This window comes from Erpetoichthys calabaricus, chromosome 16, assembly GCF_900747795.2.
Source record: "Erpetoichthys calabaricus chromosome 16, fErpCal1.3, whole genome shotgun sequence".
Lineage (NCBI taxonomy): Eukaryota > Metazoa > Chordata > Cladistia > Polypteriformes > Polypteridae > Erpetoichthys > Erpetoichthys calabaricus.
Window position 1 is genome coordinate 67,511,091 of NC_041409.2, and position 16,929 is coordinate 67,528,019.

Consider the following 16,929-nt stretch of genomic DNA (forward strand, 5'->3'; position numbering starts at 1 on the left):
TACTAACAATCTGAACCATTAATTGTTTATTTTAGTCTTGAACAAATGCATTAACTGTTTATACGGTATTTGCTTCATTTTCTTAACATTGAGATGCAAGTGACAAAAGGAACTAGCAGATTAGAATGTAACTTGTTTCCCTCTTCTTTAATAAAATATTTGTAAAGAAATGGAACAGAAAAAGTGAAGGACTAGGAATTACTAATTTACTCTATGCCACAAATCATTTTGATGACATTCACACAAAGGAAAAATCTAAAATATAAGCATAACCTAACAGTTCAAAATAAAACCACTAATGAGCCATAAAATTAGATAATAAGTTTAGTTATCAGCAAGGATTGACTTTTAATTAACTAGATGAGTTAGAGCAAAAACCTGAATCTACTGTGGCTATCCAGGAACGAACATGAGTTCTATGGTTCTAAAGATACGCTGCTGACACTGCTAACTGCCAATGGACTCGGTATGATAACAGGTAAAACACAACACTGTTTTAGTTCAGTTTTACAATTACTTCATCTTGCTATGCTGATTATACACCTGGCGTACCACATTCATTGAGTAGAATACAAGCAATAAAATTAAACAAAAAAATGACATTTTTCCCCTGAATTTTAGTAGCGTCTGTAGCAGCCCAGATCAGCCAACTATTATGAAGAATTCACTCACTGCTCATATCATCATTTAAATTATCAAAACTGGAAATTAGTCATGATGACTGGGAGAGACAGTTTTTACCTCTTGTATATATTTACACAGTAATTTATATCATGCAAGAGGAAGAAACTCTCTAAAAAAACAGTTTATTTTATTTCACAGTTTTTGCTAATTGCCTAATTTTTTCACCCATATGCATTCACACAATCCTCAGAATAGAAGATTAAAGGGAGCACCTTTTTCAACCATCGCAAACATATGCAGTTTTTAATGTCTGGAAAACATTTGGGATTAAATCACTTAGAGATCTGTACATAGACAACATCTTTGTATCCTATGAACAATTACATTCTAAATTTAACTTTCCAGCAACACATTTCTTTCACTATCTTCAAATTAGAAACTTTGTTAAACAGAACCTGCCAAATTTCCCTCAACTCCCACCTCCCTCTATGCTGGAAAAAATACTCATCAGTTTCAAGGACTTAGACAGAATCTTTGCAATATATAAAACCATTTTACAGTCCCTCCCTTTCAAAGATCCAAGAGAATAATGGGAAAAGGATCTCTCCCTCAACATATCAGAAAAGGAGTGGAAGGTAGCAATGCAGAGAATTCATTCGAGCTCCATATGTGCAAAGCATACAATTATTCAACTAAAAATTATATATCGAGCACATCTGTCTCGCTTAAAACTGTCCAAAATGTTTCCAGGGCAAGATCCAACCTGCGAACGCTGCAATCAAGTTCCAGCCTCACTGGGTCTCATGTCCTGGGCCTGCACCAAACTAACATCATTTTGGACCAAGATTTTAAAATGCCTTTCAGACAGCCTTGGTGTCACAATCCCTCCTAATCCACGAACAGCTATGTTTGGTGTACTTCCAGAGGGCCTTAAAGTGGAGAAGGACAAACAAACTGTGATTGCCTTTACTGCACTATTGGCACGTAGACATACCTTGCTCAACTGTAAGAATCCTAACTCTCCCCTTATAAGTCAATGGGTAACTGATGTTATATATTATTTGAAATTGGAAAAAATAAAATTCTCACTTAGAGGATCTGTGCAGAAATTTTTCCAAACCTGGCAGGATCTAATCAATAACATTTTAGAATAAGCTTTTAAAGCACTGAGGAAGCAGATTCTCTCTCTTTTTTGTCTTCTCCATTTATCTATATTCACTTATTACTCTATCAATTTGCTTATTTTTACTAGGTTTAAATTTTATTCTGCTGGCCATGCTCTCTTTCTCAGGGGTGAGGGTTGATTTGTTTTCAATCCTATTCTTGTAAAATTGATGTATTTGTATGGAATGTTGTGTGATTTCAATAAAATCAATAAAAATTTAAAAAAAAAAGAAGATTAAAGGGCAAAATGGATACACATAGTTAAAATAGCAGTTATCTTGAGTTTAGTGATGATTTAACATCATACAGTATATATAAGCAGCTATATAGATAAGACGTTTATCACCACCACCATCTTCATCATAAACAGAATCTTTGGCCTAGTAATATAAACTGGAACAGAGGCAACACAGTTGAGGAGTTCTTCACTCTTCAGCTGGTCCAGGTGGCTTAGTTAGAGAAATTATGTTCATTGCCTCACATTCCAGAATGGAGAGTTCAAACTCCAGCTATACTGGATTCACTGTGTGTGTGTTCTTGGCATGTTCATCAAGTGTCTCAAAGGGTTTTCTCTAGATACTACATTTTTCTTCACACAACCCAATGATATGACGTTTAGCCTACCTGTTCACTCTAAATTGGCCTAGTGTAACAATGAAGAGCATAAGAATGAATGTGTTCTAAGATGGACTGTTGCTATATCCTGGGCTGGCTTACACCATGCTCCCAGTGATTCTGGTATGGGTACAAGCTCACCACAACCCTCAAATGGATAAGTGGGTTTGAAACATAAATACATTTATGACATTTACTACAAACGAAACCAAAATCACCAGGAGATTAATATAAACTCCCTCTGAGACTCAAGTATTTAGATTCAGAACATGCTAGTAGGATTATACGGTTTCTCAGTTAGCCTGGGAAGTTTAAAGGAATACTTTCAGACTGTTCCCTAGGCTTGTGTGAACTGGTTGAGCCAACATAGTGACACAGTGACATTAACTAGGACACGATGATGGGGAATTAAACTCTCCATATCCAAGTGAGAGACTTGGGGAAATGCAAATGACATTTTAACATTCTGGTCAGTGGAGTGCTTATTAACTCACAGTAATTTGTTTTTCTTGGCCTTTAGAAATTTCCTTAGGTGTTTAATACCGATTCATTTTTTATTTTTCTGCAACTGACATCAAAAGTTTAGGTTTTAAAAACTGAATCATTTGAAAAGAAAAATGAATGTTATTCACTTTCACACTTTTGCCACATCACAAGAACAAAACATTACAACATCAGTAAAATGTCAAAGGCAAAACTTCCATGTGGTTTACAAAAAAGTTCAAAGTTCAGCTTTTCAGAAAGTTTTATCTCTTAGGATATTCACAGTAATGGCCAAATGATAGTAAATAACTGACAAGCAGCATCACAAGACCTGGCTCACTAACACCTAACTTAAGATTCAGACAATAAACAAAACAAATACTTGACTTAACAAAACTAGAATATAAATATAAAAAGCTGCAATATATATGTTAAAGAAAAACAAAGTGAGACAACAGCCTCACGTTTTATTTTATCTTATACATCTTCTTGTATGTCAATTCTATGTAAGCATTGAAGCTGTGAAATTATTTGGTAATTCACCCCTTCCACACTTCAAGAGTAATACTGGTATTATGTATGTACTGTACAATTTCCAATTCTTGCCTTACCATTTGGTAGAATGTGTTGTTTAACAGCTTAGGCAAATCAAGGAACATAATGAACAGAATGCGACTTCCTAACTTCACAGTAAATAGGGTGCGAATTATGTAAGAGTAGACTAATCAACTCTGAACATTGGGGTGATTAAAAGATGTGCACTGAAATGCAATATCGACTAGAGCTATAGGTCTGTTTATTCATAGCTAGATCTCAGCAAAAAGATGAAACTCTGGACAAGGCTAAACTGTCACAAATACTAAAAAGTATCTGGTAGTTATTAGGTAACCAAATAAGTTTATAACTGAATGATCTCATCTCATTGGTCAACTGTCTTAAATTTGTAACTGTAGTATACAGTAAATATAATCAATAATGACTGTTATTTATACTTTAATTGGTTATATAGACACATGATTTTTTGTTGTGTTTAAATATTTAATGTGAATATGCACACCCATATAAAATATTTTACCTTGTACTGGGAATACAAGATAATATATGAGCTACAGAACAATGCCCTTTTGTAATGCAAACATGCAGAAAGAACACAAAAAAAAAGACTACAGCGTCACACTTAGAAATTGCCAGAATTTCAAATTACAATGGGAGAGAGAAGAGTATATACAGTCAATTACACTGGAAAAGGATGAAATAAGGGAGAAGATTGCAGCAAATAAATATAGTACCTAGTGTCTCTTCCATTGTTAACAATCTGACTGCTGTCTTGTTGAAGATAACCAACCATCCAGCTTTTTGACCTTTTCTCTGAACAAAAGCCACATGAACACAGCAGGACAAACAAAATATGACTCTTAGACAAGAAACTTTCCCTTGTTCCTGTTAAATGAGAGATTAACTTTGATGATTTTAATTATGTGACCTTACAGCTCTTTGTTCTTTGTTATACTGCATCAGCACTAAAGTGAATTCAGTAAAGCTGCTCCTGAATTCTTCTCAAGTCTTCTTTTTCTGTTTTTAATGTAAAATCTCATGTCACGAATTTGGCTCCCTTGGTTTCATGTTCACTATATATTTGGTGTAATGCTGTGATATATCTGGGCTCCTACCCAAAATGGTATTTACACACCTCAGTTTTCTTCAATCATGCCATATGCATTGATGGCAAACCTGTAATATTCTCTCCAAGAGCAAATGGATTCTTGTGTGCATCAATGATGATAATGGTCTCCAGATGTTCCCAGGTTTGAGATCATGCTTTGATATTCCTCACTCACCCTTTTTTCTATCTCCAAATCAGATCCATTTTGACATAATGTAGTGTTTTTCTGTCCTCTCTGCTTTCATTTAATTCTCTCTATAAAGTCTGTTCCCCATTAATGGCTCTTTTAAGGCCAATGAAAGCTCTGTATGTTTTGTTACACTGGGCATCCTATTAGTCCTTACTGGAGTGGTATTGTATATGGTTGACTGTAAGAAACCTGTTTTGCCTCACACACACAAATTCTTTATCCCCATTCTGCAGTATTTTTCATGTCTATCAATAGGTAAGAGTTGAACTATGCGACATTAAAACACCCTAAAGACCAAATCTCACTGTATTGTTGAAGATGTAGCCATGTGTAGTGCAGAAGCCTTCAGTGTACTTGTTGGGTTTTGTAAAGGAGGCCTTCCATCAAAATGTTTATATAAGGTAAATTGCCAGAGGTAGAAGAGCTAATAAAATTTAAAATCTGATCAATGTCACTGGAAACTAATCTTGTTATACAGCATTACCCCAGATGGTTTAATCCTGGCAGCCTCCTGGCATTTGTTTCAATCCTGGCATCCATGTGCCCAACCTGCCTTGTGTCCATAGGAAGGCTGGTGGTGGAGTGGGGAATACTTTCTTGGCACACTTAAGACCTGTTAATACTAGTAAATCATTGCTTGAATGCCACAGTCTATTTCAGTATTATTGCTAATTGACTGCTTTTCCCCTTCACGGTCACAATTTGCCAGTCTTCTAATGACTAATTCCAGCGTGATAATGCCTCATGTCACAAAGCAAAAGCAGTCTCAAACTGGTTTCACGAACATGACAGTGAGTTCTTCAGTAGCCTTTCAAGTCACTGGATCTGAATCCAATAAAAAGACCTTTGGAATGTGGTAAAACAGGATATTTACAGCATAAATGTGCAAATGACAAATCTAAAGAACCATGAGGGCAAAAGGAGGCCCTACCCAGTATTAACACAGTACTCCTAATAACTTGCTCAGTGACTGTATATCCTTTTCATAAAATATCAAGTATTCACTAAATATAACGCAAGTTTCTCACACCCACTGCATTAAGCAGGTTTGAGAATATTATCTTAAATACAAAGCACTCCTTTGAAAAGAATAAAATATAATACAGTTCTTCATTGACCAGCCTGCCTCTAAAGACAGTTTGTTGTAAAAAGTCTAGAAACAAATGTTGATTGTGTCAAACAGCTCACACTTTAATTAAACAATGACAGATTTGTGACTTAAAATATAATGCAGCTGGAAATATAAGGAAAATTGTTGACCATTTTACTTTGCAGTAAACCAAAAATAACATACAAGTAATCAAATGCATACATATATCTTGTCATAATGTATGTTAGAGTAAAATGTAGAAAAAAGATATAACAGGTTGGATGATTATGTTCTTATTTGGAAGAAAATGCACTTTTCTTTTTTTTATCAGCAAAACTGATACAACAAAGGTATAGGACCATGCAAAAGGCAAGTCTTAAACTTTTTATTTTCACATTATAAAGTAGATTTATGTTATAATCCAAATAAATGAAAATCCAAACAGTACTGCAATAAATTCTACTAAAGTCCAAGAAATGTTAATGATTTTATTATGCATGACCTTATGTCACCACTTCGAAACACAGCTGTTCCTGTCAGGAAACAGGAATTATTGTGCAGTAGTTTAAGGCTGTTCAGTTTTGACTAAAGCTAAAAGGTTCCACAGTTAAACTCTTAGTTTTTAACTTGTTCGCCAACACTTTGTGCTACTGTTTATTTTGTTTTAGTTGTCACAACTGCAGATGTACACTAGCCATAACTACAATGAGATTGCATTTTCTTTCCATTATTGTGTACAAGTGGTACTCCGACTTGCAGGCAAATAATGGGGGTTGATGGCAGGATTGGCACTCCAGGCATCATAAAAAAAACTTCACACAGCTCTGAGACGACAGAAAGGAGTCCTTTTTGCTCTCCGCGGGAGTAGCTCTGCTGCAGCTGCCCATAGGAAGGCTGCTAGCATCATGAAGGGGATGAGGGAAAGCCCTCGGGAGGCCCATCCCCGGATGGGGTCAGGTCTGTTGGGGATTAGAACTGGTGTGGTGCTGAGGCATACCTGCTGCACAGCAGCACTTGGGTCCCAATTTGAGGCAGCCCATCCGGGTAGGTGCATGGAACATCTTGTCTCTCCGGCAAGATGATCCTCTTCCTCTGCTGTTGAAGGAGCTGCGTAAACTCTGCATTTCAGTGGCAGCCCTCACTGAGGTGCGCAGACCTAGGAATGGCCAGATCTTTGTAGGTGGATACACCTTTTATTGGTCTGGTTGCTCTGATAGCTGTCATACTTGGGGAGTAGCTGTTGCTGTAGCAGATAGGTTTCTTCCAATGGTGACCAATGTCATTTCTTTCAATGAGCGTATTGAGACTCAGATTACCGCACTCCCTGGGTGCCTTGTCTGTTCTCTCGGTGTATGCTCTGACATTTTATTCACAACTTTGCTCGGTGGTTGATGGGTGCCCACGAGGTGAGACTCCTCTGGCACTGACAGGGCTGGCTTTGAGGATTCTCTTGGACCCCATGGGTCTGGTGACCATGGTGAAAGTGGCTCCATGTTCCTTGATTTTGCAAATGGTCCTGGTTCCATCGCCCTGAGCCACATCATTTGACTTTGTACTCCAATACTGCTGGTGCATTGAAGGAGATCGATCACATCCTCATGGGCAGACGCTGGAGGCTCTTGCAAAACTGCAGGGTCTACAGAATGCCCAGTTTGTGAATTCTGACCACAGACTTGTTGTTGCCACTCTTAGGATCCATCTTAGGTCCAGTAGGTTACCACCTACAGGGAAAATGAGCCTGGACTTGGCCAGACTCCAAGACCAAGCTGTTTCTAACGAGTCTGCATGCAGTTTGTGTGAGGAACTTGTGGATTTGGGTGCGACTGCCAATCCTAATGTGATGTGGGAGACCTTCCGTGACAAGACCCTGAAGGTTGCTGAGGGTTGTGTTGGTGTTACCGGTGTTCCCAGAAGGAGGTGTTTTATCTCGCTGGGCACCCTGGATATCATCGAAAGGAGTCGCAGCACACGGCTCAATGGCAACTCTGGTCTGTACTAGGAACTGAGAAGGACGGCTGAGGAATCTGTGAGCAAGTGACACACCATCTGTGGTCTAGCGACCCACTTCCTGCTTACAGAGGAATCGAAGCATTATGCACATCCAAATCTGTTCCTCGGAGAGTGACAGTTAGGGCGGCTGATGGAATGGTCTTTACGGATAACACTGCAGTTGTGAGCCGCTGGGCTTGCTACTTTGAGCAGCTGTTCAAAGCTGATCCTCTGGCTAGGACAATGGATATCTCTGGGTCCACAATTCTTGAGGCTAATCCTCCAATTGGCTGTGAACCACCCAATTTCACTGAGATTGCACAGGTGGTGAACCAGCTGAGGGGAGGAAAGGCTGCAGGGATCTGTGGTATCCGGGGTGAACTTCTCCAGGCTGGTGGTAAGGCTGTCCTCCTGGCATTGCAAGTAATCTTTGCTTCCATTTGGGAGACTGGCCTCATCCCAACTGACTGGAAAATGGGACTTGTCGTCCCTATCTGGAAAGGGAAGGGTGATCACCTGGATTGCGGCAACTACTGGGGGATAACATTGCTCTCAGTGCCGGGTAAGGTCCTTGCTAGGGTCGTCCTCAATAGGATCCGTGATCACTTGCTCTCCTACCAGCGACTGGAACAGACTGGTTATATGCCTAAGAAGTCTACCATCAACCACATCCTAGCACTGAGGGTTCTCATGGAGCGCAAACGCAAATATCGGCAGAGTTTCATTGCAGCCTTTGTCGATTTTCGTAAAGTGTTCAACTCAGTTGATCGAGCTGCCCTGTGGGACATCCAGAGGGTTCGCGGGATCACCTTGAGGTTGCTGGATATCATGAGCGGCCTGTACACTGGTACTGTGAGTGTTGTGCAGAGTGGAGGCAGAACTTCCGTGTTTTTCCCAGTTGATTCTGGGGTTCGTCGGGGGTGTGTTCTTGCTTCTACTCTGTTCAATGCTTGTATGGACTGGGTGTTGGGCAAGGTCATGGGGCATCTGTTGGTGAAGAAAGATTCATGGATCTTGACTTTGTTGATGATGCTGTGATCTTCGTAGAGTCAATGGAGGCTCTGATCATGGTGCTCGAGAGACAGAGCGAGAAGTCTGAGTGTCTGGGCTTGCGAGTGTCCTGGATAAAAACCAAGATCCAGGCCTTTAATGACCTCTTAGGCACAGCCATCAGCAGTGTGTCTGTCTGCGGAGAGAATGTCGACCTTGTTGAGAGATTTACTTACCTTGGCAGTGTCCTTGACCTTGTCTCTGGTGACTCTTCCTATGAAATCAGTAGACGGAATGCGAGAGCATGGGGGGGTCATGAGGTTGCTGGAAAGGGGTGTGTGGCACTCCCGATATTTATGCAAAAGGACGAAGGTCCAAGTCTTTAGTGTCCTGGTGTTTCCTGTCTTGCTATATGGTTGCGAGACATGGCCGCTATCCAGAGACCCAAGATGAAGACTGGACTCCTTTGGTACTGTGTCTCTCCGGAAAATCCTTGGGTACTGTTGGTTTGACTTTGTGTCGAATGAGCGGTTGCTCATGGAGTCTCAAATAAGGCAGATTATCTGCATTGTGAGGGAGCGTCAGTTATGGCACTACAGCCATGTGGCGCATTTCCTCGAGGGTGATCCAGCTCGTAGGATCCTCATCCTCCACTTAACACCTAGCTGTGGCAGACAGAGGATCATTTCCGGAGGGTGGGATTGGACCGCGTGTCTGCCTGGGGGGTTGCTAACCGGGATCCCGAGCTTTTTCATCGTGTGGTAGGTGCGGTAACGCACTGTATCATTGTATGCTCCCCAACTTGGCTTGACTTGATTGTGCACATGAATTGCCATATGATGCTTCTGTTATTGTTTTTACATCTGAGAACTCAGTTTGTACTAGATATATTGTCACCTTTTCTAATCCTTTCAAATCACTAGATACAATCTGTATGACCTTTTTTTTCTTGCACATTAGAAAGTGTGGTTTTCTTTTACAATCTAATCTCTCTTTTGTTTGTTTTGATCCCTTTGATAATTATTTTCAGTTAAATACTTATTGTATTTAGTTTGTCTTTTGCAACATTTTTGGTGAATTCTTTAGTTCCAAATATTCTTTTTTTAAGATTTAATGAAGAAGAAAGCCCTTGTGGAGTACTTTGCAGAGAATCCAGTGACTTTTTCTTTGCCTTTGTTTGGCTTAATATAAGGTCTGATTGGGCATTTACCACAACAGTTAGTACTCTACATCACTAAGATTTAAATCAATGGAATGGCTTGTTTCACTTTTCAGTGCTCACTGTTATGATGACAAGATCATATTTGAAATGACTCACCTAGAAGCTCACTATTCAGTTGCAGGTCAATTTTTTTTTATTTTCAACCTTGTCATTTCATTGTCATCCTCAATACTCGTCCATCCATTTAGTTTTTGGTCTTTGACAAATTTGTGCTATGAGTTCTTTTCCCTTAATATAACTGCAACGTCACCTTTCTCAATTTTCCATTTTGTTGACTGATCTATACACAGAGCTTAGATTGTTCAATAATGTATACATGTCCTCCAGCTGTCTATTTCATGATCTTAAACCTGCCTTTAAGCAATGACAAAAAAAATGATGTCTCCTCACACTACCACAAGTCTTCTGTGTTTTCTTAAACTAGCTGAGTAAAGGGAAATATTTTGCTACAACCTGTGGGATGAAAAATTAGTATGGAATTAGTATCAACTTAAAAAAGGTAGTTTGATAGCAAGAGACTTTTTATAGCAATGGCAGCATCAGACTGATGAATATATGGCTCAAATTTCATTCAAATTTTAAGGATATTTTTGTTGAAGTTAGGTTTACCATAATACAATAATAAAATTGTTTTCTGTCACATATGAAAGTGTACTCTGCCCTCATCTCCACTTAATGTGGCATCTAAAGTCACTCTAGCATCAAAATGTTTAAATGAACCATACAGTCAGGCTTTTGAATTACAGTGCAAAAATGAATTTGCATCAACATCATCACATATTAGCTTTACAGACTGAGGATATATTACATACCTTACTGATACCTCACAATGTGTAATACACTTTTGATTGTAAAGATAGAAGTCTCTTACCAATAATAACAAGAATAAAGAGCAGGGTTGCAATAGCAGCAGTTCCATAGAACATGACACTAATGTGTTGAGCAAGTTTATCCATGTCTTCCTCATTTGGAACCAAGACTGGAGGAATCAAGAAGCCAAGTGCAACCCCCAACTGCAGAGAAAACAATATTTACATTTTAAGGTATTTTTGTTGTTGTGTTTAAAAAAAAAGTTCAAATATTCAAAGAAGACAAAAACATGCTTTCAATAATTATCATATTGTTCAGATTAGAGCTGTCAAATTACACAAGAAGAGTTCAAATACAAAAATGAAAAAAACCAAATATTCAAATATATTTCAACTTTCGTTAAAAGTTGTAAGTGCTGCTACATGTACATTTGTACTTAATGTGTCTTTGTATGCTTCATTATTATTAATATTTTTGCTTTTTTGCTCTCCAAGGCATGTAGTGCTTATAATTTGTGTACTGACGTATGAAAACTTGAAAATTTGCTCCTTCACAAAATAGGATTTTCCATGCTTGGAAAGCAACATGATCAAAATGAAAAGTGAAACAGTGACATTTCACATGCCTATAATACATATACGAAGCCTAACCAAAAAAAAAAAAAATCGCTCTTGATTACCTAAACAGGTTTCACACACTTGTTACTTTAGTCCCCATACCCCGATCTCCTCCTCTAGCCCTCCACTCCGCTATGTGCCTTTCTAGTCCAAAGGTGCAAAACACATTAAGGCAGTGTCCTTCTATATTTTATATAACTGGAGCATTGCAGCATAGCATGTCTGGTGTAACACAATGACAAAATAAGTGTGAAGGTTAAAAATAAAAAGTAAATTCTTTTACAATCCTTTGAATAGGATTTGTTTCATATAGATTCAAATTCTATTTGAATAGTGATATTCGTTCTGAGAGCCTAAGTTCAGATGGTATAGGGAATGTGTAAATTCTTTTAGCTCGCCTGGAAGGCCCTCTAGAAACATGATACCAGGACAAATTAAAGTTTCTGTAGTCTTTTAAATTTTAGATTGCAGGCAAGTGAGACGAATGTAGATTGCAAAGTACGTCATTTGAAATTTGATGCACAATTACTACAATATCCAGTATATACAATAATTATAAGCAATGATAGAGACATGCCAGAAAAAAAAAGCAGATGTCATGTGTACAAAATACGGAAACATTCTTACTTGGATATCCAACCAAAATGCAGTAGATCAACATTCTCCTGGGTCATATAAATAGAATTGTATTAAAATGCATAACATGATTGTATTTAATAGGAAAACTATTTATTTTACCTGATTTGCAGATCGCAGTTAGTTTCTAAAATAATATTACTTATGTTTTGTTAACACAAAAATTTCAATCTTTGCTACACAAATGAACATTATTAAAAAAGCAGCCAAAATCCTGATTTTATAGTATTTGAATTTGATGTGAGATTTCCTCACTTTGCAATCTGTGGTATCTAATATATTCTTAGTATCAGCCATATCACAGGCATGTAACACTGTGTTAACCTTTGGTGCCCAGGAATTCATTTGCTACCAGCCTTGCCTTCACTCTTCTATATTTAAAAGCAGCCTTACAACGCATCAGGCACAGTTGTGTATGTCATAGGATTTGCTGCTCCTCTGTTGGTGACTGCGTAAGTGTACTCTGCAATAGACTTGTGTCTTGCGCACTGTCCAGGGCTGGGGGAAGTGACAGTATGCTGGTATTAAATAACCACCAGTTCTCCTAGAGCTGTGTTCTTTAGTTTTGCCCAGATTGTTGATCATTTTACCACTTGATCAACATTTACTTCTATTGGTTCTACCCACCATAGAAGACTACAACAAATTTTTCTAACAATTTTTAATGATTACGTTTGGTTTCTCAATGAGAAGTTTTGAATCATGCTTCACAGAAGATAGAGGACAGAGGAGCTTTTAGAGATGGTGTTTGTCTTGATATGATTCTTCATATCATTCATATATAATCCAGCTTGAAAAATGGAGAGGCCGCTCTTTTTAAAGTAGGCATCAAAAACACCAAAAGAAAATCCTAACACTTAATAATAATCTAAAACTTGTTCATAAATATTCTTGCATTCAATCTTCTTGGCTGGAATCCTCTATTCATAAAGTTACTGTGCATAGTACTTACAACATACGTCTAATACAGTGCAGAATCTGAGCATTACTACTTTCAGCTTATATGTTTAATAGGAATAGGGTTAAGTTCCAATCACTTTACTTTACCAAGCTTTTTTGTGAGGTTGTATTAATCATCTATGTTGACATGAGAGATTAGATTGGATAGTAATTATCTACTTATAAAAGTTTTACAGGATAGCTCTGCTGCTGCCTTGTTTAATGTGAGTTCCTGTGACAACAGGTTCCAGCACCAACAACCCTGTACTGGTAAACGTAAGCTTGAACAATAAATTAATGAATTAATCAAGATATAAAAACTAAAAGAATTTGTACTGGCAGTCTTAACTGCTTTTACTATTGTGTTTATTTACTGCTCAGCCATTAATAATGAATATTATTTATGAGCTTTCAAAACGTAATGTACTTTATGCAACAGGGAGGAGCAGCCGCACTGTTTATCATTGCTCTTCAGTTGTTAATTTTGTCAAACAAATTTGTTATATGTCAGTACAATGGAAAGAAACATACCACATTAACTACATAAGAATTGATTTATATTTGAGGCACTTTAAATGTTAATTTCCACATGCAAACATGTGATTTACCTACTGAGCTTATGTCTGACAATTCATTAAATCATCTTAGGACCCGCAGCATGGATAAACAAAGCATGCACCAGAGAAGGCTGCAATAATGAGTGGGCCCTCTCATCCACTTGAGAGGACAGATTTTAAACTGTACTTCCTTGAGTATTTTCTCTGTAAGATTCTGTCTCTTCCTAAAATTAATATGGACCATTATCTCACATTAGCTTTTTTTTTTTTTAATTATAATGAGTGCAATTATGTCACATTCCTCCTCGAATACTGTTGCCTTATACTGCAAACTCTGTATATAAAATGTAAACTCTTTCATTAACCTACCAATTTGTATGATTTATTCTGGTCTGAGCTGATATTAATCCTCTTGGAATTGCAGACCCTGCACAGAAACTCTTATAACAACAGGTTACAGTACTTAAGAATTAAATTTCCAATTCCCTGTATATCATTACAGGAGAATACAAGTAGTTGGTTAACTGAAACACTGGACAGAAAGCAGCTCTAGATCACTGTTACAGAAATGAACAGAGTGTCTACCATACTAAAGCATGCCCAGCCCCACACCTCTTTGCCCCCAAAGTAACTTTGATTACATTATGGTTAATTTCTTACCCATCTACAAATAAAAAAATTAAAACAGATAAACCAGTTAAAACAAATACCTGGTGTGGGACATCTGAAACCCCTGAGAATGCCGAAGACTGCCTGGACACTACTAACTAGGAAGTTTTTTTAAAGATGCATGTTTTGATCTATCATATCTCTCACCTCCTACATTTTCTTTTAAAAGGAGATCTGCATTCCCAGAAAGACATTTGCTAAATAAAACAATGATAAACTATGACTTACCAAATACCTTAGAGGGTATGCACAGAGCTAAGGAAGAGACATAAAGGTGAGCCAACCAAAAGATTTTCCAATGGCCATAATAAAAACATAACAAGCTATTAAGTCTGCAAAAAAATAACACATGAATAAAAGGGCAAGCAGTTTTCTAAAAAAGATTCATGAACTTTTTGCCAGTACTTGAAAACAATCACAAACAACAAAAATACACCCCCTCTTCAACTGCTACTTCATCGTCCCATAATGAGTTGAGTGGGTTTTTTATAAACAAAAAACATTAAAGACCTTCCTTTACACTGCCACTTGTCCAATGAGCCCAGTTCTCATCTCCAATCATCCAGAATCTCACTTAACAACCCTCAGCCTCTTCATATTTTGTACTCTCCTGATAGGTTTACACCCCTCACCTTGTAATCAAGGAGCAGGATATCTGCAGACTTTTCAGGAAGCAGAATATCAGGAAAGCACCTGGTTCTGATGCTGTCTCATTGACTACTCTGAGGCACTGTGCTGACCAGCTTGCCCCAATGTTTACTGATCTGAACCAGTGGGTTTTTGTCGGATTCAAATCATCTGCTATTTTTCCAATGTCAAGTAAAGATAAGATAAATGGACTTGACTATAGAGCTTTCACACTTGCATCTGACTTTTCAGTTATAATATTACCTGAAATCTATCACTAGTCCATACCAGGGCTCGCTTTAGTTTGCATTCAAAGGCAACTGATCAAAGGTCAACTGCAACATCTGGACTGCATCTGCCAGGATTCTGTTTACAAATTTCAGTTCAGCCTTCAATATAATGATATCAGAAGTTCTTCATTTCAGACTTGCTTAATAAAATATTGCATCCTCTGTTTTTCAGAGCATCACTAACAAGATGTATGGATGAGCTCTCATGTCTCAGACTCTCACATTTTAAGTACCAGAGCTCCAAAGAGCTTTGTGATATTCCATTTGTTATTCTTCCTATACACCAATGACTGCACTTCCATAGACACATCATTCAAATTAGTCAAGCTTCCAGATGATACCAACCTCATTGGTCTCATCATCAATGGCAAGTAAGAAGTGCATAAATGTATAGCAGTGAGGTGAAACATCTGTTATCGTAGCGAACAGCTCAAATCAGTCAAAACTGTGGAAATGACCTTGGACAATTATATAAAAGAGGCCTTCCACTTACCATGCTGGAATAAACAAGGCAACAGTTTGTGTGCCGAAGAACATTTAAATTCTTGGAAAACACAATCACTAACACTTTAATTTGATAATCCAATAATTAGCTTAACCAGGAAAGCACAGCACACAATGTAGTTTCTCGGTCTGCTTAAAATACGACATCACCAAATCAATACTGGTCCAGGATTACAGAGCAGGGTATTCTTGCATTCTTAGGTACAGCACAGCATCTGCTTACTCCCAGAGCAAACTACAACAGTCATCTTCCCTGCAGAGAAATTCATCAGCTGCTACCCTACCTGCCTTGAAAATCTACAAAACGCAAAGAAGCAAGTAGAAAAAAATGTTGCTAATCCCACACCCATGATGGTCAACATTTATTTTATAAACTTTCATCTGGACAATGCCTCTATTTCCCAAAATCCCAAAACTGCCTGGTACATAACATTTTTTTTTTCTTAGAACAGTTATCAGTTTACTTCCTGGAGCAGTTATATTGCTGAACCCTGGCTCTCTCACTGCTGTGTTATGTAATGCTCAGTAATGCTAATAAATAACAGATTATCACTTTAGTACCATCAAGGGTCACCCACTAACATTGCCTTTACATAAACAAACATCTCTTGCCTGCACTGTACGCTTAGGAATTTTGCACTGTTAACCCTGTTGTGAGACAAACCCGGACACCACCAGACTGAAACCACATCTTTATCAAAATGCACACGTTTATTCACAGTTCTTTTCACTTTACACAGTCCCGCACAGCACACTGTGCTCCCAGCACCAATCATTGCTACTCTGGGCTTCCTTCTCACTGTCCGTGGGCCTTTTTTCCTCTCCACAGGGGCCTCGTCCTGCTCCCACTCCCGACTCTAGCTCCCGGATTGGAGGGAGGCGGCCCCTTTTATTCTCACCTGGACGTGCTCCAGGTGCCTGATGACATTCTTCCGGCAGCACATCCTGGTGTGGCGGAAGTGCTGCCCTTGCACCCGGAAACGCTCTGGGCGTCCCTGGAAGGCTCTTCGTCCATCTTCCTGGGTGTGGCAAAAGTGAATGCCTCCCAGGCTCTCTGAGATTTGGGGCGCCCCCTGGAGGTGGCCACGGGCCCCAACGGGCTTGAGCATCCTTGCTCCTTTCCTGTGGTCCTCTCCCGATCCAGGGCAGTTGCCCCCTCGTGGCCCGGAGGATGAATATGCCATCTCCGGGTCCTTCCAGGCGTCCCGGCTGGGTCTGTCCCCCAGCCTCCTGTGACACTGTCTAAACAT

The 16,929-nt window shown here is 38.6% G+C and overlaps 1 protein-coding gene across 2 annotated transcripts in view; it reads right to left on the reverse strand.

The window, feature by feature from the left end:
• The window catches only part of LOC114666543 (feline leukemia virus subgroup C receptor-related protein 2-like), an 84,415-nt gene that overhangs the window by 32,950 nt on the left and 34,536 nt on the right, over positions 1–16,929 (reverse strand). For both annotated transcript variants that reach the window (XM_028821442.2, XM_028821443.2), the window contains exon 2: positions 10,902–11,043. In XM_028821442.2, the coding sequence (XP_028677275.1) occupies positions 10,902–11,043 (142 nt within the window). The remainder of the gene's footprint in view (positions 1–10,901; positions 11,044–16,929) is intronic.